This window comes from Felis catus, chromosome C1 (genome assembly GCF_018350175.1).
Source record: "Felis catus isolate Fca126 chromosome C1, F.catus_Fca126_mat1.0, whole genome shotgun sequence".
Lineage (NCBI taxonomy): Eukaryota > Metazoa > Chordata > Mammalia > Carnivora > Felidae > Felis > Felis catus.
Window position 1 is genome coordinate 125,909,119 of NC_058375.1, and position 21,205 is coordinate 125,930,323.

At 40.8% G+C, this 21,205-nt stretch overlaps 1 protein-coding gene across 5 annotated transcripts in view; it reads left to right on the forward strand.

Moving 5' to 3' along the window:
• The window catches only part of MGAT5 (alpha-1,6-mannosylglycoprotein 6-beta-N-acetylglucosaminyltransferase), a 336,584-nt gene that overhangs the window by 218,435 nt on the left and 96,944 nt on the right, over positions 1-21,205 (forward strand). For all 5 annotated transcript variants that reach the window (XM_023259272.2, XM_045033706.1, XM_045033707.1 and 2 more), the window contains 3 exons: positions 2,138-2,307; positions 5,580-5,714; positions 12,097-12,230. In XM_023259272.2, coding sequence (XP_023115040.1) covers positions 2,138-2,307; positions 5,580-5,714; positions 12,097-12,230 — 439 coding nt within the window. The remainder of the gene's footprint in view (positions 1-2,137; positions 2,308-5,579; positions 5,715-12,096; positions 12,231-21,205) is intronic.

The window sequence follows — 21,205 nt, forward strand, 5'->3', positions numbered from 1 at the left end:
ATGGGGAAAGAGGGACTAGCATGGAGGCATAGAAACTCGACTTATCTAAACACATCTTACTTTGTAGATTTGGTGCTAGAAGCATTTTACATGGTGTAAAACAAAATTTCACTACAAGAAAACCGTACCTAAAAATTACTAGGAAAAGAAAACATGAACTGACTGCATACTCAGTTTTGCAGTAAACACACGGAGAAGGCCTGTTCTTAGTGACTAGAGCACAGTCAGTCAGCATTTCTGAAGGAGTATCACAAAGGACCAAAAAACTGCAAAATATTTTAAGAGTTTTACTAATTGTGTAATTGGTAATGGAGTAGATATTCTCATTGAGAATCCCTTGAGCATGTTAGAATAAAGCAAAATACTTATGTTAGTATCCTTGAGAAGTGGGATTTTCAGTGTGGGAGAGAGGAAATAACATATGTAAGGTAATGTTGTGTAAAGATCCTATAATCCTGAGTTTGAAGGGGAAGTACCAGAATGAATTTATGATTTGTTTTATCCTGGAGGAGACATAAATTTCCAGCTATGTCCATCGAAAAAGGCTATGGACACTGATCAACCAGAGTCCCCTAGTCTCCAGACCTTGAACTTTGGATATCATCTCCACTGGATGGTATAAGAGGTTCTTGGAAAAATTGTTGGTGAAGGTCTGAGATAGAAGTTGTACATGATGAGCTTGGGACACCTGTCATACCAGAGAGCAAAGTAACTCTCCAAGCCTACTAGAACTATGTCAGAAGAACTTAGAAGCCAACTTGAACAGCCTCCCATTGGCAAGAAGGGACAATGTGATAATCCATAAGGATTATAACTACGGTTTATTGAAACACATCAAATATACTTCTATCCGTGATTTGACAATGACACCTTTAAAAAATTTCACTGATGGTCTTTAGAGTATGCTAAAGAGCAAATTGGTGATTTAAAAACTGGTAAGTGAAGGGCAAGAGTCAAGTATTTACCAGGCTTTTTCTATGTAAACTGTACTTCAACAGAACCAAATAGTTGATGGAGAGGGGGATGTTTTAGCTAGTAAGTACAGAAGGAGTGATAGAATATGACCATTTTGCGACCCCTGTGGATTAATGCATCTAGTTAGTGATCATCAGTAGCTGCTAACATCACCAGAGACACGCGATGTCCCCACTGGCAGAAGTACACAGCACTACCGATGCAGTAGTATTGCCAGAAGCATCCAATGTGAGTTTGATCAGGCCTGCAGATCTAATTACTAATTTACTATAAATACAAGGGATGGAAGAGTCTGGTGTATAATCAGCAAAATCCAAAGTGTAAGAGACTCTACTGGAAATACTACCCAGTCCCTTGGACAAATAAATGACAACTCTCCCCACCCCCAAAGGATGGGGTTAAAGAAGCCTAAGACGTAAATGAGACAATTAACAGTTTATGTACTTTATTTGACTTCTGATTCTAAAAACTGCCCTTGGGAGGGAAAAAAAAAAAAAAGGAACAGTTGAGGAAGTATAAACATTAGCCGGAAAATGAATGATATCAAGGAATTAATAGTTTTTTAGGGGTGATAGTGATGTTACCGTTATATTTTTAACTGAAGATTTTTTCCTTCTAGAGATACAAACTGAAATATTTGCAGATGAAATATTTGCTTCACCATAAGCTATAGTGGTTGGGAGAAAATGAAGGGTATACATTAAATAAGATTTGCCATAAGTTAATAACTGTGAAATTTATGTGATGAGTATGTTGGAATGGACTACATTGTCATGTCTGATTTGGGATATGTTTGAAATTTTTTATGTTAAAACCTTAAAAATATCCCAGCTGTGGGAAAAAAAAAAACAAAAACCAATATTGTTAAAACGATATTTTATTGCTCTGGCTTACTCTCCATTAATTCTGATTCTCCAAATATATCCTTATTTTTCAAAACAGATTGTCCATATCTCCTATTCATAGCCATAGAAAGGGCAGTAGTGACTTTATTTCCTTCCATTTTTGGGGTACTTTCTAGAAAAATGTTACGGCACATTATTTCATTAGAACGTAAACAATACTTTAGAATTGGTTGATTGCTTTTGGTGTGTTACTATGGAGTTTGTACTCGGTTCAGTAGGAATCAATATATGCCTCTCCTTTGTTTTGTTTTTTTCAGGTCCTTGTTCACCTGGGACTCCTGACTAAGGAATCTGGATTTAAGATAGCAGAGACAGCTTTCAGTGGTGGCCCTCTTGGTGAATTAGTTCAGTGGAGTGATTTAATTACATCTCTGTACTTACTGGGCCATGACATTAGGATTTCAGCTTCACTGGCTGAGCTCAAGGAGTAAGGAGATTACTTTTCAATTTTAAAATCAGAATACAAAAAAGAAATTGTAAACTCTTAAAGCCCTCTATTAGTGTGTAATTTCTTGTGGAGGAAAATGAAAGTGATAATTCACTAAACAGGAGATAAGAAGATTATTTTCAGGAGCTAAATACATACACTGTGAAAAAGATAATATGTTTTCATTGTAGCTGCAGGCTCCAGAGGCTTCATAAATGAATGCCAGAAAATTCAAACTAAGGAGCTTATTCTTTGCTATTACAGGTGCTTCCAACATGTGCACCAGAAAACATTATTGACTTTCCTAATTCCCTGTCTCTTGCTGAAATTCATACCACTCCCTACTCAACTTCAAGCTTTCTAAATCTTAAAACAGAGCAGATTCCTTTTTTATAATTTAATTTGGGTAGAATGAGTTTCTTGAAAGCTCTGATTCCATCCTTTTTTTCAGTAAAGCCAACTTTCTAGTCTGACTCTGTTTACTCTACCTGGCTTTTCTGTTTCACTGAAACCTACTTCTGGCTTTAGCCCTCTCTTAATCTCTTTTTAGATTGACACAGCTGGCTAGGCAGGAATGCTTATAGCCCCCTTCACTCCTTTTGGATAGCTGCCCACGGAGACTTTCTACCCAGCAGCCAAGTGATTGTGTTGCAGTGTCAAATGTTCCAGATGAAATGCCTTGAGAGAACATTCTAGAGCTGGAAGGGTGTTAAAATATATCCCACCCTGCGTCTACTTTATTGTCCAGGGTACTGATGCCCGGAGAGGCCACATGTGTTAGGTCCAAAGTCCACACACCTGATACATGGCAGTGTTGAGGTGAAAGCAGTAATATCAGCAAGATGATACAGTGTCATATTTTAAATGAGTTCTATATGCTAAAACCATGATAAGGGCATTAGTTAGTGTAGTGTCAACAGTTATGACAACTGGAATATTGATGATGACTGGTAACAGCCAACATTTGTCAAGCGCCTACTGTGCATCAGATACTGAGCATTTCATGTATTCTATATTACTCAGTCCTTAGCACAAACTTTTGGAAATAAGTGCCATTGCTTTCTGCATTTCAAAGATGAGGAAACTGAGGTTTTCAAGGTCACGTGGAAAACATGTGAGAGAGCTAGGATTTGAGTTTTATCCTATGACTGTGTTCTTGACCACTGTACTACAATGCTTCTTTCGGATCTAGATCAACCTGAGATCTTCTGAACCCCTAAACACCACCCTTGTCCCTTCCACGTGCTGCCTCCTGCTTACTTTAAAACATGTTGTGTACATGACCCATGAAGTAGATGCATTCGTACATTCAGTAGTCGTTCATTAGTGCTCTCTGTGCACTAGTTCTTGCTCTGGGATGTAAGGAGATGACCAGCATGTGTTCAAGGAAATGCCAATCTTTTGGTAATCACAGCTAATATATTATATAATAATTACACTAATTGCACTGTGATTAGTACTAATTGAGGCATGAATGCTAGAATGTAAGCCAAGGGAATGCAGAAACTGAATATTGCTCACTATGGTGTATGTGGCACCTAGAATAGTGCCTGGCACCCATTGGATGCTCGTGACTATTTACTGAGCAAATGAGAGATGGGGTGAATGAATGAATGAATGAATGGGTGAATAAATGGAGAATGTGGGATCCCTAGGGACAATTGCTTCCTAGGGAGATCAGAAAAGGCTTAATAAGGGCCTACCAGGCACAGACTTAATTTGTTGGTCAAGAAGTCTATAGAGGTCTGTAAGCATTGGTGATGGGACCAGATGTGTTTTATTTAAGAAGAGAATTATAGGCGCAACATAGAGCAGCGGTTCCTGAATATGCCTGCACATTAGAATCACCTGGGGATCTTTATAGACTCCCAGAGCCCAGACTGTGTCCCAGACTAATTAAATCACAATCTTTGGGGATAGGACACGGGCATGAGTATCATGATGTCTCCAGGTAATGCCAATGTGCAGACAAGTTTGGGAACCCCTAAAGAGACAAGGTGGACCAGGAGTCTACCAACTCTGGCTCAGCGGGCCAAATGCAGTCCTCTGCCTGTTTTTGTTACTAAGTTTCCATGGGAACACAGCCACACAGATTGTTTGTTTATGTATTGCCTAAGACTGCTTTTATTCTATGAGGGCCGAGTTGCGTAGTTGAGGCAGAGAACATGTGGTCTGCAAAGATGAGAGGATTCACTACCTGGCTGTGTACAGAAGTATTTTCAAATTCTCGGGAAGAAATACACAGCCTCGTAAGGTCAGTAGGCCAGATGACAGGCGAAGGGTGCCTGAAGCAGTGTCAGTGTGGAGCTGCAGAGCAGAGCCCTCCTTTGAAGTAGGACCGCCATAATTCGGTGAAGGACAGTTATGGGGTGTGGGCAGGGATAAAAGGCACCAGTGATGACTGATGTTTGGGTGAATGGCAGTGTAGTTTGGTTAGCACTTTTTTCTCCTGCATCTGAAGTTGGCATACAATCAGGTACGTGGGTGCTCTCAATGCAAGGGTGGGTTTCTATGGATGGGTGAGGAGATGGGTGGATGGGAGAAAGGGTAGTGAAAAACCATAAACCATGGTGCCAGGTATGTAATACAGTCTACTTGGAAGGAAAATTTGACACAGAAAAAAAATAGGAAACAATATAAGACAGTATAGAAGTTTATATTGTAGCAGCTAGAAATGGACATTTAGGAGGTCAGTATGGTCTGGAGTAATGAGAACAGATTATGTGGGGGAAAGTGAGAGTCACAACTCAACGAGTATCTGATATACATTAGGCACTTTCTACTTAATGCCTCGTGTAACCACCCAAAGAATCTCTGACAGGTTGCTATCTTACTGTCTTTTCTGTAACAAATCCTGTTTTGTGGTAGGTTGGGGTTTTTTTGTTTGTTTGTTTTTGATGAGAAGGAAAGACCCAGAGAAGTTAGTGACTTGTCTGAAATCTCACAGCTGCTAGTGGATTTAGATAGTAGAGACAGATTCAGAGCCAGCTCTTCCTTAGTTTCAAAGTGTGTGTGTGTGTGTGTGTGTGTGTGTGTGTGTGTGTGTGTGCGCGCGCGCGCCTCACCATTTGCTTTTGCCAGAGTCAGAATCTGGGCTCTGGATAGGCCTTGATGAGTGGGTAGAATTTGGATAGGCAGCAGACTGGGACAGGCTATGCCATCCTCCCCGACAAAATTCTTGGGAGGTATATCTGGGTATTAATGTTGCTAAGTGTAGTTAGCTTGAAATAAATTATTTTTTCTATGTTTCCTGTCTTGTGCCCTTTTCCTAGAATAATGAAGAAGGTTGTAGGAAACCGATCTGGCTGCCCAACTGTAGGAGACAGAATCGTTGAGCTCATTTATATTGATATTGTGGGACTTGCTCAATTCAAGAAAACTCTTGGACCATCCTGGGTTCACTACCAGTAAGTGCTACATGCTGTCCTAAAGTTTATAGAGCTATTTTATTTTTTATTTTTTTAACAAGGGTAACATGGTTACAGACAGAAAAAGCTTATCAAATATTATCTTTTGGATAGTGTGGAGCGGGCTTCTCATTCCTAATTGAAATTCAGATTTTCCACAGTGACTTTATACTTTCAAAGCCTATTCATTCTTTTCACTGATTCCTTTTAGAGAACAGAAAGGGTCCAACTTCCTCTTTACCGTCCCTGATGCTCAGCTTACCTCTCTCAGTGTGCCTACGCCATTCTCATTTGTTTAAGTAACAATTCGGATAAAACGTGGAAAATGTCACTCTTGTGCTCCTCAGATTTGAGAGGATGACTCATTTCTCTTCGCCTTTCCCTCATCAGTTGTCATTTTTGGAAGAGAAAGCTGTGAATACGTTGTCTGAATGCTGGGGTCTTGCACTTTTTAGGACAAGACCCCTGCTGAGCATGACTTGAGTGCACGTCTTTATCACTTCAGAGAAGAACCCATTGTTCTCTGCAGTGTGGGAGTGGGGCCATGTTTTTTTGTTTGAAATGATTTTACATCGTGCACAAGCATGGCACTAAATAACAGTGAATTACATAATGAAGTTTACCAATTTTTCCATTTTCTTCCAATCTTTCTAAAAAAGGTTTAGTTTGATGCTACCATACCTCCAGCATGTCTTGTAACACTTACGTGCATTTTTAACAAAATGAGTGTAGCTGTAAGTTTCAGCCTTAGGCAAAGTATCCAGTTTGAATTTAATAATAATTTTTGAAGAAGCATGCTTTTTTTGTTAGCTTCCACTTACTACAGCTAGTACTGACTTTTATTTATGGTCTCTCAAAGTTTACAATAAATGTAAATAAACATCATATTTTATTTAATGGTGTCAGTGGTACCTAAATTTGGTTAAAAAGCATGATGTTAGTACCACTTGGCTGATAGTGAATGTTGATCTACAGTTTAAACCAAATTCCTAAGAAAACATTTGGAAAATCTTTCAATTAGCATGACTTAGAAATTCCTCCATGTGTTTCTTTTTTATTGTTTTTGGGTAAAGAGATGTTTTGATGTGTTCTTCTAACTTAACCAGTAATTGAATCCTTAACGACTTGAACTAGGTCTGTTTCAGGTTAGTTTCTAGTTTAACATTATTTATTAACTTTAAGCTTATGTCAGATTGCAAGTCCTTTAGAAATTCAAAGGAAATAAAAAGTCAAAATAGTAGGAATCTTCTCCAAAACACAGTAGAGAAAACACCCATTTTCTGTAGAATTTTCTTGTCAGTAGCTATAATTTTTCTCACTGGGCAGTGAAACACTCAGTGACAGAGGAAAGGGATTCATTGAGAAGAGATAGTGTATTTTTCATTTTGTTTTGGATATAGTTTCATGAGAAAGCAAAAGCAGAATCTTGGTTTGGGCCAGGATAACACTCTACCTTCTGCACCCCTTTTTTTCCTGTTCTTTTTGGTTTTTTCCTTGAAACCTTCATACATCTCAGTTATGTTCTCATCACATTTGTTCTCAGTTATGTGGAAAGAACCATCTTTCTTTCTGGTTAATAAGCCATGTAAGTAAATAATCATTTTTCCCCCTTTTTAGCTTCAGTATTAAAAAAAAAGAAAAAGAAAGAAAGAAAAGCAGAGCTCTTGTTCTCTGGCATTTAGCAAATGGCAGGCATCTGGTAGATGTGCAAAAGGAACAAGGCCTTACGGGCATCTCTAGACTCACATATCCTCACCATTAAGAAGGGCTGTTGGGATGGAAAAATGTCCTCAGTGGTAGTGTTTAGGTCAATTAAAAAGGACTGTTTCATTATTAAAATGGTTACCACTGGTGGGTATTTGAAACTTGTTGGATGAAAAGGGACCATCTCAGAGGGGTTTTATGGAAGGGTGTAATATTTATCTTTCCTTTCTTTAATTAATTATCTACATTAGTGATACTAGCTGGCAGGAGGTCTGTTAGGACTTTGGCCCTGCGGTCTTTGCTATGTGATGAAGGTAAGATTTCATCCAAAGACCAAACAGGTCCTCTAGAAAGTTACTTGCCCATTTCTTTCCCTTTTGAAGATTAGACATTTTCAAGACTGTCTGAATTCATCTTTGTGGATGGTAGATGGTATGAATTCCCTTAAATCCATTTAATCTTTCATTTAGGAGCAAACCTTGAGTCCTGTTGATCTTGGAAAAATTTTTTTTTTAATTTTTTAATTTTTTTTAATGTTTATTTATTTTTGAGAGAGACAGAGACAGAATGTGAGTGGGTTAGGGGCAGACAGAGAGAGAGGGAGACACAGAAGCAGAAGCAGGCTCCAGGCTCTGAGCTGTCAGCACAGAGCCCGACGCGGGGCTCGAGCCCACGAGCTGTGAGATCATGACCTGAGCCAAAGTTGGACGCTCAACCGACTGAGCCACCCAGGCGTTCAGAAAAATATTTGTAAATTCTGTCCAGTTTATGTGGGGACCCAGGAAATTCAGTTAAACCTGTTTGCAATGCCTACATGCAACTAGTATACCTAGGGACTGCAAAACTCATAACTATTTTGCTTCGTATGAGTTTTTAGCTGACATTGAGGACACACAGGAAAGTGAAACACAAATAGTACAAGATATACCATGGGGTTTTTTTGCTTTATTTTAGAGAGAGAATGTGAGTGGGGGAGTGGGGCAGAGGGAAAGAGAAAGAATCCCAAGCAGGCTCCACGCTCAGTGAAGAGCTCAGTGAGGCTCGATCCCATGACCCTGGGATCATGACCTAAGCTGAAATCAGGACTTGAACATTCAACTGACTGAGCCAGCCAGGCGCCCCAAGATAAACCATATTTTACATCAAACTCCAAAGTAGAAAGTAGGTCCTGCCAAGGAAGTTGTGAACGTCCATCTTATAGTAGTGTGGCTTGCAGCTAAGAGAATGTTCCAGGAGTCATTTGGCATTACTGCAGCGATTCCTGTTAGAAGGAGGCCAGCTGCCTCGGGCAGCAAGGCAAATATCTTTTTAAGTCATCGGGCTGTTCCTGATGCTTCAAACACACAAAAGGCATTAGAGGAACTACATAAATATTAACAGCACAAACCCAGTTCCAAACACACAGCTGTAGAATGTGATCGAAGAAGGAAAACTATAATGTTAAAGCTTCTCTGCCGTACACAGAGATCATTCCCCTGCCTCTGGTTTATAAAACAAACCCAGGTCAGCTAAAAAAAATGGATGATTCCCAAACCAAAGCTTAAGTATAAGGATGTAGAATTACCAGTTTCTCAGACATTCAATCATTCATTCTATGGCTTTCTGCTGGGAAGAAGCCAAACATCAATAGCACTGTGTCTAAGTCTGGGCTTGCAGGCATTAGGCTCCTACCAGTCCTCTTTACTCATCAGCGTTCATCTTAATGATCCAAATTCACAATAAAACCAATAAAACACAAAGTTAAAATAACAAGCCAAAGCTAGAGAGGAATATACCCTGCTAGAGTCGATTGCAAATGAGTAGAAGTAGCCAAAGCCTTCAAGACAAAGGTTTCTCATGATAAGGGTGACCTGTTCCTCCCCACTGTTCCTCCCCACTGCCTGCACAAAGCACTGTAATCTTTGAGTCCCAGCCCTGGCCCTTCGACAGGAGCTGAGCAGCTCCATCTGTCAGTTTGTGTCCCTCTGTGTCCTACTCTTCTCCAACGATCTTCTACAGAGCAAGCACTGTCATCCCTGCTGTTTTCTGAATGATACCATCTTTCGCAGAAGAAAATGCACTGGTTTCAACCAGTGGCTTTTGTATCTTATTTAAAAATATAAGTTAAAGGGTTAATTAATGTTAGAAGTTTAAATTTTAAAAAGGGATTTTTATATAAATTTTTTAGTGTTTATTTTGAGAGAGAGAGAGAGAGAGAGAAAGCGAGCATGTGTGATGGAGCTTGTGGGAGGGGGAGAGAGAGAATCCCAAGTAGGCTCCATGCTGTCAGTGCAGAGCCCAATGCAGGGCTTGATCTCATAAACCATAAGATCATGATTGGAGCTGAAATCAATAGTTGGATGCTTAACCAACTGAGCCACCCAAGTGTCCTTACTTTTCTTTTTTTTTTTGTTTTTGTTTTTTACATAAAAGTTTTTATATTAAAGAGTATATAAGTTAAGGAATGGGAATCTTATATTAAGAGTAAAGGAAGTTCCCGAGCTATTCAGAGAATGGGGAAAACACACACTGGTCAGTTCTTGGGTCCCTAGCTTTCTTTTTCCTGTACTGTGGGCTTCCATTTCTGTCCACTTCTTGGCTGCCAGGCTGAAGATGTGTTCTTTGTGATATTGTGAAAATTGTCAGTGTAATGGTAGCATGTTCCTTGAGAGCCACACAGGAATCAAAAATAAGGAAACATTTTGTATGGTCGGCTTGTATTTCCTTCTGCCCTCTTCCTTTTCCTCCCTTCCTTGTCTAAACAAATGGTGGTGATCTCTGATGAGAAAATCCTCACACTAAAGTGGCAGTCTACTCTTGATTCTTCTGGAAAATCCAATCTGATGTTTGCATTTTATTTTTCTGAATCACACAGTGATGTAAAAGAAAAAAAAAGTTGAGAGAATGCCTTCATAATAGTGAGAAAAGGAAGAAATAAACGGAATCTGATACTTGAACTCACTTGCTATTATCTGATTCTAAAATGTGGGTTTTAAAATGTATTTGCTTTTATGCTTATTGGTCCATTAACAGCCATCCAGAAGTTTTGCGGATGTATAACCACAGAAAACAGAGCTATTTTTATTGGCCAGGCACAAGCTAAATTTACATTAATGTTTTGAGAATCAGTAATGAAATGGATGTAAGCAAATTCAGTAAATTCTGTTTCAGCATCGATTCCTTTCTTGGGATTGGGATTGGTCACTCTCTGAGTACTTTAAAGCAGTGATCCGCAGGCTCTTTCTGTAAAGGGCCACGTAGTAAATATTTTAGGCTTTGCTGGTCACATGGTCTCTGTGGCAACTACTGAAGTTAACTGTTAGTGAGTAAAAGTAGTCATAGACCATAGGTAAACAATTAGGCATGGCCATGTTCAAAGAAAACTTCATATTTGAACACTGAAAATTGAATTTCATCTAATTTTCATGTCACAAAATACTGCTTTAAAAAAATTTTTTGACATAAAGATCTTAAAAGAAGTGGTAGAGAAGATTGGGCTGACCAAATTTGAACACTTTGCTGAAAAAGCCAATGAAACATCTTCAATTTCACTTCTTCAGGCTCTGGAAGAAAAGGGTAATGTTCTGTTACCGTTAAATACTTGTAATCAACACTGCCTATTGAGTGAGATTCTAAATTCTACCTAAAATTAAATACTCTTATTAATTGATGAAAATGATAAGTGACTGTTGAAAGAGATAAGGTATGCCGCGTGCTTTCTGGAGACTAAAACCTCTCTCTTAGTCTGTCTGGGCTGTCGTAACAAAATGCCACAGTCTGAGTGGCTTAGAAATAACATTTATTGCTCACGGTTCTGGAAGCTGAAGTCCAAGATCAGGGTGCTGGCGTAGTTGAGTGAGGCTCTCCTTCATCCACATCTCAGACTTCTTGCTGTGTCCTCACCTGCTGGAAGGGACAGGGGAACTCTTTGGGATCTCTTTTAAGAACACTGAGCCCATTCATGAGGGCTCCACCTTCATGACCTAATCACCCCCAGAGCCCCACCTACCAGTACCATCACCTTTGGGGACTAGGATTTCAACATAAGAATTTGGGTGGAGGGACACAAATATTCAGACCAAAGCCACTTCTAAAAATGGTAATTGTTTCTTCAACAACTGCTCATAGGTACCATGATATGCTCAGCCTTAGCTAGGGGTACAGTAGGGACCATGGCAGTCTACAATGCCAGCTATCATGGGACTTTTTATTTTGCTGGTATCTGAGCAATCTTCTGTAACTAGTCCGTTAACCTGAAGCAGATGGGATCTGCTTGTAATGGTTTGGGCTCAGAAGTCACACATGGAGATGTTTGGTATATGTATTCTGGAGTCTCTCACTGCCTGCCCAGTAGGGTTTCTGATTAAAAGTATTTATTAGGCCACCCCATGGGCTCAGTCGGTTAAGCTCCCAATTTCAGCTCAGGTCACGATCTCATGGTTTGTGAGTTCCAGCCCCACATTGGGCTCTCTGCTGTCGTTGTGAAACCTACTTGAGACCCTGTCTCCTCTCTTTCTCTCTGCCTCTCCCCCACCCACACACAGGCACTATTTCTCTTTCTCAAAAATAAATAAACATTAAAAACAATTAAAAAGTGTTTGTCCATTTTTGGCTGTTCCTGCAGGAGGGGTTAGAACTTTTAACTTCGGAACTTCGGGGTCAAGGTTGTAGTTTTATCCACATTGCTTTTTCCTTTTAGGTGCATGCTCCGAGTCCTGGACTCATTTGGCACGGAGCCAGAGTTCAACCATGCTAACTATGCCCAGTCTAAAGGCCACAAGACGCCCTGGGGCAAATGGAATCTGAACCCACAGCAGTTTTATACCATGTTCCGTGAGTATCCATGCCTTACCTCGGCTTTTCAGAATGCCACCGAAGACAAATGGGCAAAGAAACTAGATGGCCATGTATTTTGGGTTATGATTTCCCAGGGCTCTTAGCTGTAGGAATGTGTGCTGTGGAGTCTTTCCCTTGGGAGTAACTGGTTTCTTTTGTTTTTTTGTTTGTTTGTTTAATTGGAATTGAAAGGCCATGTGAGCATTTTGCGAAAAGGCTTAGAAATTTTCTAGAGGAAAAAAATGTTCAACACGAAGCATCACTGGAAACCATTTGGGAAAGTACTTCGCGTGGACTCTGGACTGGCAGCCACTAAACACAGTTCATTCCACTTGGTGCTGCATAGGGTCCCCTTAATTACTGATGAGGAATGAGGTCTTTCGTGTAGATACACTTTCCAAAAAAATAAGTCTTAATTATTTAAGCAGCAAACCTTGTAAAGAAAAAAAGTCAGCTTTTTTTTTTTTTTAAGTGAAACTATTTTAAGCTCAGTTTCATACTTAATCAGCTTCTTAAGTACAGGCCCCACAGTGAAATCTCACTTTTTCTTGCTCACAAGGTGTCATTGTTGCCAAGAGCGGTGATAATTTTAGGAGGTGTTAAATGGACACCTAAAAAATGATGTCCTAACTGACCCCAGCAGTAGGTATCTGCGTTTTTCTGTTTCCGTATTGTTCCTTTCCCACTTTTACCATTTCTTACTGCTGCTATCAATTTATCACCTCTAGCCTCATTACATTTATAATTAGCTGAGGACTGTGGAGGAAAATCCCAAATTTGATAGTGATCATGTCAAAAATAAATTTATGGTTGAAGTCTGCATACCATGGTGATGAGATGAAGTCCTATTCTGGAAATGAAAGGTCACATGAGTGAAACATGAGTTCATTTGGATGCTCAGAGTGGAGAATTCACATTTTCCAAAATTATCAGAATGATTTTAATCCAGAGATTTTCATCCTGGAGTTAGCATCTGAGCTGTGAATCTCTTTGCTTTGCTAAGACCCAAGGGACCCGTGGCCTAGTTTTTCCCTATGTGGTTGCCCCTCCCCTTTGTCTGCAGTCACCTGAAGATGACCTTTTTCTCAGTTTCACTAAACATCACAAAGAACACATTGGACTCATGCTTGCAATGTGAGGTATGAGACCGAAGAGTTAAGAAGGGTTATGGCAATTGGGAGATGGTGATTTAAAAATCAGCTCATGGCCAAGAATTTTCTTTAGCCCGGAAGGATTTGTGAGAGCATGTTACATGCATGGTGAACATGATTATTGTCCCTGGAGTTAGATCATCCTGCTATTGCAGCCTGTCCTGGAGCACAGTTTAGGGGATAAACTAATATATGGCATGTTGGGTGTCAGATGGCTGGCCAGTACAGTAAGGCATGATTGGAGTTAGCCTTTGGTTTGACTTTGTTGTGTAACTTTGAGGGGCTGGGATGAGGTGGTACAAAATAACATAAGATGCGATCCAGTGATTTTCATCAAATCAAATGTTAGTTGTGTCTAAAATGGCCAGACTTGTCTAAATGATATGCTGTGTGTATGCCATCCACAAGATGGTGTTGCCCGTATCCAGGAAATAGAAATAGGAAGTGTTCCAGAAAGTATAAAGTTCTCTTTTACAATGTTGAAATTCAGAGTCCTAACTACCTGTTTTATTCTCTGTGAATGGACGATTTCAGCAATGTTGGTTGACTGAGTTGAAAGAAATTTACTGCTTAAAATTAAAATGAAAACATAGATTAATTCCCATTTACCTGGGAAGGGGATGAATTTCCTAAGTGACTCAGAATTCAGCAGGAATCGGGGAAAACGGATACATTTGATGACCTTTGAAAAAAAAAGTAAAAAGAACCTATGGGGCAAAAACATAAGCAAATTCTATCTTGGAGGGTTGTATTCTTTAATATATAAAGAGCTTCTAAAAACTGAAGAAAAAGTGGTGTGATGCAATAGGAAAATGGACAAAGGCCATTACTTGTTTAGAGGAAAAAGAAGCTTATTGCTCCAAACATTTGAAAACACATTACCCTCACTCATCATAAAGAGAAATGCATATTTTAACTTCACCAAGACACCATGTCCCAAGGATCAGGTTGTCCAGAATCCAAAAGTTGGCAGCATAGCTATTCCAGTGGTGAGGGTCCCTCTTTTCCCGCCCTGCTAGTGAGCATAGTACTAACTGGGGGACTGTAGTTGTCACAATTTAGCAAAACTACCAATACATCTTTCCTTTGATTGAGCAGGTCATATCTAAGAGTCTATCCCAGAGATAAGTGAGCAAAAATTAAAAATGGTGTGTGCACAGGTCATTTATTGTGGCACTATTTGTAATAGGCAAAGACTGGAAATAACCCAGATGTTTTTAATAGGGGACTGAGTGAATGACATGGTCCACTGATAGAGGAAAGCAATGTGAAACTGTGAAGAGCAGTGAGGGCAGATGGGGCGCCAGGGTGGCTCAGTCGGTCAAACATCTGATTCTTGATTTTGACTCAGGTCATGATCTCACGGTTCATGATTTTGAGCCCTGCATCCAACTCTGCACTGACAGTGAAGAGCCTGCTTGGGATCCCCTCTCTCCCTGTCTCTCTCTGCCCCACCCCTGCTTACACTCTCACCCTCTCTCTCAAAATAAATAAATAAATAAACTTAAAAAAAAAAGCAGTGAGGGCAGTCCCCACTGTCTGGGGAGATGACTGGGATACTTTATGTGATAAAACCAAAATGCAAGGCAGCTTCTCAACCTGTTCCCTTCTGTCTAAGAAGGCAGTGTGTGCGTACATTAGTGTGTATGGATTTGCCTGTACTTTTGAAAGAAATTCTGCAAGCATAAATAACAAGCCGATGAAAGTGACCTCCCTTGGAGGAAAGGTGTGCAGGATCAGGGATAGAAAGTAGATGTTTTTTTAATGTACCTTATTTTGACTTTGCAACCATGTAAATGTTTTATGTAATTAAAAAAAAAATCATTCACTAAAAACTGAAAACAGATTGAAAACATGAAACAGGCCCAGTGTTCTATCTATCAGATGAGTGTGAGTGTCCCACACAGAGAAAACAATTACTTCAGGAGTGACTTTTAAAGCTCAGTCTTTGGTCCATACATTCATAATGGGAAATATTTAAATTGATATTTGAAACCTTTACAGGTATACTCTAAGAGCCACAATTTTCAGGATATGAGATCAGGGGGAATATTTAAAGAATTTAAGCAAAGACTGTATAATCTTCAGCTTAAGTAGGAAGTATCAATATAAACTCATTCTTTATCTTTAAGAAGGAAACATTTCCTAGCTCTGTACTTTGAAAAGGATCAAGAGTAAAGACAACCCGGTAGTAAGGAATATCCTTGGTGCTCAGACTGGGAACGCTTACATACCTTTCCCACTACAGGGAACCTCGTACTCAGATAAAGAGCTGACCCCAGGTCTAGCGCGGGAAACTTTCATAATGGGACATGTCGACATGCCAGAAAGCAAGGAAACGGGGGTGGAGTCAGAAGGATGCCCGAGTCAAAGATGGGGTAGTTTGAGAATCACAAAGAACAGCTACAGAGGACTGCAGTCAAACCGGTGACAGATACTCCATGAGTCCAGGATGATCCTCCAAACAAGAAAACCCACAAAATCAATCTGTCCCCCTTTCAAAGTTGCCAGGACACCACTTCAGTACTCTGTAAAATAAAGGGAAAGAATCCAACTTTGATGCTGCCTTTCTAGGACAAATTGTACTTGAAGATAATCAAAGAGCTGATGAAAGAAAATTGTTAATCATGAAGAAATCACAACTAATAAATGCCAAAGGAATAAAGAATTAGAAAATCAGCATTTTGGGGTCACCTGGGTGGCTCAGTCAAGTCAGTTAAGTGTCTGACTCTTGATTTCAGCTCAGGTTGAGCCCTGTATCCAGCTCTGCACTGAGAGCACAGAGCCTGCTTGGATTCTCTCTCTGCCTCTCCTTCTGCCCTTCCCCTGCCTGCACTCTCTCTATTTCTCTCAAAATAAATAAACTTTAAAAAAAATCAGCGGGGTGTTTGGGTGGCTTAGTCGGTTGAGTGTCCAACTTTAGCTCAGGTCATGATCTCATGGTTCACAAGTTTGAGCCCCATGTTGGACTCGGTGCTCACAGCTCAGAGCCTGGAGCCTGCTTCAAATTCTGTCTCCCTTTGTCTCTGCCCCTCCCCCACTCATGCTCTGTCTGTCTCTCTCTCTCTCAAAAATAAACATTAAAACATTCTTTTAATAAACTTAAAAATATAATCATTTTGGTAGTCCTGAAGAGACAGTTGAGCAAAGGCAGGGGTCGTCTGTGGTTGCTTCAGCCATCACATCACAGGTTGATGGCAAGCTTTCTCGTGGATGACACTGTCTTAAATGGAGGAAATAGGGACACGAAGAAGGAAATTAAGCAGTTTGAGACCTTTATCATGTTGTGATGTGTCTGGGCTGGAGAAGTGACACAAAACAGTGACTCCCAAAGCCTGCCCACAGAGAACTCGAGTGCCTCCTCAAGAGGGGGTCCCATTCTTTCCATGTGTCAAAAGGGTGGATCCGGTCTACCATAGTCATCCCCACAGAATCCATTCCCTCACCTTCCGGATAAATGTGGCTATTCTAGTGGTCTGAAGGGGAAGACTGTTGCTTTGAACATGAGGAAGTGTCAAGTTATATTTATGTATTGTTAATTTTTTTTAATGTGACAAATTTACTAGCGTTTACTGTGTGGGTTGATAGTAGGCATTGTGTAGTTGAGGTATAAATCTGCACATGTATTACAGGTGCACTAGATGGTGCTCTGCTTGTAAGTTGCAAAATGGAAAGTGTGGCTCCGCAGAAATAGTGTTGCACTTGTAGAAGTCTGTTATCTTTCCAGTCCGGCTGTTGTGTGACCAGATTTAGCAGTGTTTGGGCACGTGTGGAGTGCAGAGGGAGGCTGGGGAAGCTGGTCAGAAAGGACCCAGAGGGGGATAAAAAAAGAAAAGGCACCATTGCTGACACATCTGGAGGATCAGTGACCTGAGGTTGTCCTGACCAGAGCGCTTTTGCTTTTAAACATTCAGAGCACACTTCTTGCTTTAAAGCAGCTTCTATTTCTGCTCTAACTCATCTCCTCCCTAAATTGGTGGAGTTTTTACAAGTTGAAAAACCTGATTTTTCTTTACTGTTTGCCCCAGATCTCAGAATTTCATGGAAACTGTTCTCTTTGTGTATCCGGTTTGCATTAGGGCATTTTTGTGCGTGTCATCAAAGACCATTCTGGACGCCTCCCTGAGTGGCTTCTACACGGACCAACTGAGTGGTCAGACAACACTGAGTCCTTTCGGCTACATGTACTGAGTGATGATTTTTTCCAAGAAGCTGCAAAGTCTGGTGGTTCCTCCCTCACGGCAGGCCCCTCGTGCTTGCACTCACCTCTTGTCCACGCTCCAGGTGGCCTGTGGGCTGGGCATTAAGGCCATCTCTTGCCCCACAGTGAGATCTTGAGAGCTCAACTTGGTTTGGACTATCCCTGATCAGAGACCACAGTGCCCTCCCTATGCCCTTCTCTCTCCACCTCCGTACCCCTCCCTGGATGCTGGCCCCAGTCCCCCTGACAGCCCGCTGGTCTCTGAAGATGCCCCCCCTAGATGCCTCCCCACTCTTGCTTCCTTCAAATCACTCTGAGAGCAAAACTGTATTTTTTTTTTTCCTTGAAGAGTCTATTTAAAAGACTTCCCCTATCATCCCAGTTAAATTGAAGACAAAGGTAACCCAATTTCGAAAACAGAAAAAGCCTCCCCTGATGGAAAAAGGCCCCCCATACCCTACTATAAGCATTATTTTATTTTTCGTGGGTATATTTTTACGTAGTTGTAAATACATAATGAAATTCTGTATCTCCTTTTTTCCTCCTTCACTTAAGAGATCAAAATATTTTTCAAGGTTCTGCTTTTAAAATCACAATTTCCAAGGCTGTTTTATAGTCCATCAAGTGACTAGCTCCTAATTTGTACCTATTTGGGGAAACTTTTGTTGTTTCTTGTTGAAAATTAACTGCTTTCTCTGGGCTTGACAGGGACTTGGCTTGACCTTATATTTAGGCATTATTTCAGTCGGCAGTCTGTGCTCTAAGGTACATACTGCTTTTTCTAAACTCCTAAAGGCTGTCTTTTATTTTTCTCAGTTCCCGACAAGGTGTATTGTACCTCAATAAATGAATGCAAGCCATTTTCCCATCCCATTTCCAAGAGAAAATAAAGCCCTGAAGTTGAAGACTTATACCTGGAGTTACTCGTACTTGGATAGCTGTCATTACCTGCATGACACCCTCTTCCACAGCTTCATCTGGCTTATGTAAAAACATCATCAGTGGTGAAACGTCTTTATCTGAGTTGTGTTTCTTCCTCCCCTTCCCTGGAGACGATAGCTGAAAGTAGAAATAGCAGTGATGACCAGATTCCTCACCCCCATCTCAGGCAAGTTTGTCTCAGACATCCCATTATTGGAAAATTTCAGTAACATCCAACTATCCGCTGAACAACCTCACCTTTCATGTCACCATCAGAGAACATTTTGTGTTCCCTACACAAAATCCGTTTGTATTGGTTTATTTTTAATTAATTAGTGAATTAATGTTTTGAGAGCCTGCAACATTTCGGCTGTCATTCACAATCTGAAGATACCAGTTTGGCTTCTGGGTGCTCACATTGTGCACTTGCAGTCAGGGCTGGGGAGTATTCAGCATTTCTCCATACATGTAGAAGTTTGGGGCAGAAAAGACAGGGAGCTGTCATGGAGTTAAGTGAAGAGCAGGCTGGGATTCTGGAGGCATTAGTTGAGAGCCTTCCCATTTCACCTCCACCCCTCTCCTTTCTTTACACCATCTGGCCTGTCTCATGCTGTTCACCTCCTCTTGGCTTTTATGCATCTTCCAGGGTGTCACGTTTTCTCTGACATGCACATTGCGTGTGTGTTCCTGGGTCTGGAAGCCCCTAGCCCTTACCCCCAACACATATACCCTTGCTTATCCTTCAGGGAAGCATCCTGTCCTCCAGAAAACCTTCTCTCCCTGAGCCAGGCACTGCTGCTCTATGATTCTTGCACCTGTGTTCCAGCCCCAGTTCCTACCTTGTGAGCCCCATAAGCGTACTCACTGCTCAGTCCTCCATACCTGAAGTGGTAAACATCACTGGTGATAAATAATTGTTGAATGAAGAATAAAAAGACTCCATTTTCCCCAACTACAGAATGGCACTAATGAAAACATAAGTTAGATCATGACACCAAGATGCTCGCAAAGACATGGCATCTTACTGTAGGGAAAGAGACCAGTCATCCCAGTGGCCTCAAGGCACCAGTACCTGTCTGGCCTTGTCTCTTGCTCCATGTCTTCTTCCTCACTGCTCTGTAGCCCCCTACCCTGTGCCTTAGGGGCACGCTTCTACCCCTGGACCCTTGGATTAGCTATTCCATCTTCCGAACATTTTTCCCTTAGACTTCGATGTCTCTTTCTTGAGGTTTTTAACTCAAATGTCACTGCAGTAAGACCAACCCTGAGTCCCCCTCTTTTAAATACAACTTCTTTTTCGCCCCATTTCCTGTGCCCCTTCCCTGCTTTATTTTCCATGTATTACCAGGCAACATTTATGCTTCACTTTTTTTTTTTTTTTTCCCCTGCCCTGGAATCTGAGACATATAATAGAGCTTTTGTCTGTTTGGTTCATTGCTGAAACTCCCAACACCTTGAAGAATTCCTGGCTTCTGGTAGGCATTTATAAAATAGTAATTGAGTTAAATTAAATTGAACAATATTGCCTGTTCTGTTTTAGTCCATGCAACAAGGTAAGGAAGAGTGAGATGTGTTATACAAACTTAAAATTATGGAAGCTTCTCTGTTGAAACTGCATTGTACACCTCAAACTAATGTAACATTGCATGCCAGTGATACCTCCCCCTCCAAAATAGGTTAAAAAAAAAAAACAAAAACTTACAAAAGTTTCTTAGGGCCAGTGGCTTCGAGTTGCTCTCTTTTCTTCCCATGGAATTTGTTCATGTTGTTGGGATTTCCAGAGTTCATTTCATACTCTTCTTGTCGTTGACATTCTAACTCTGAATTTCTCCCAGAATTTGGGGCTCACGGTCACGTTTATTTGCATGATCCGGTTGAAATAGTGGCTTGTAGACCAAAAAATTCTGCCTGACAAAACAGGACTTAAAGAAATGAGCCACTTTCCCTTCTTGTAAATGATAAACCTGTTGGCTTCAGCTGAGATCAGTTGCTTCCATATACAATTTTATTTTTAGGGCCTGACAAGCCAAGGAGTTGTTTGTGATTCAAACTGCCTTTTGGCCTTTGACTTCGATCAGGAGGACTCTTGCCTTTTATTTCTGTGCAGACCAGTGAGTGATAGCATCAGGCTTACAGTTCCTTTGTCCGAGTCTCAGCCTTCAGGAGCGATGTTCTTCTGAGGAGTCCATTCCCTCCTAAATTGCTTTTTGACACTTGAGAAATTTGCTCTCCTGTGCCTTTGTCAACAGTTCAGGTGCCCATCATTTCGGCCCAGCTGTACATAATAGTTTCCCTAGCTTGCATCCTGACCTCTCCTCTCTCTCTCTCTCTCTCCCTCCCTCCCTCCCTCCCTCCCTCTCTCTCTCTCTCTCTCTCTCTCCCTCTCTTCCTCTCTCCCTCTCTCCCTCTCTCCCTCTCTCTCTTTCTCTCTCTGAGCTCATCATCACCACCATTTGAAAAAATTCAGTTTTGGTAAAATTTGAAGTATAACATCACTAGCTGTGTAGTTTTTTTTAAAGCAGGTAACTTCTGGGGTGATGTGACTGCATTTTTCAGTAAAGTTTTTTCTATGATGCCAGTTACATCATCAGAATCCGCACCAACATCCTGAATGGCAGTCAGTATTCTTCTTACCCTCTTTGTTAACAAAGTCTTCAAATATACAAAAAGGGTGAAAGAAGTGTACAAAAGAAACCCAT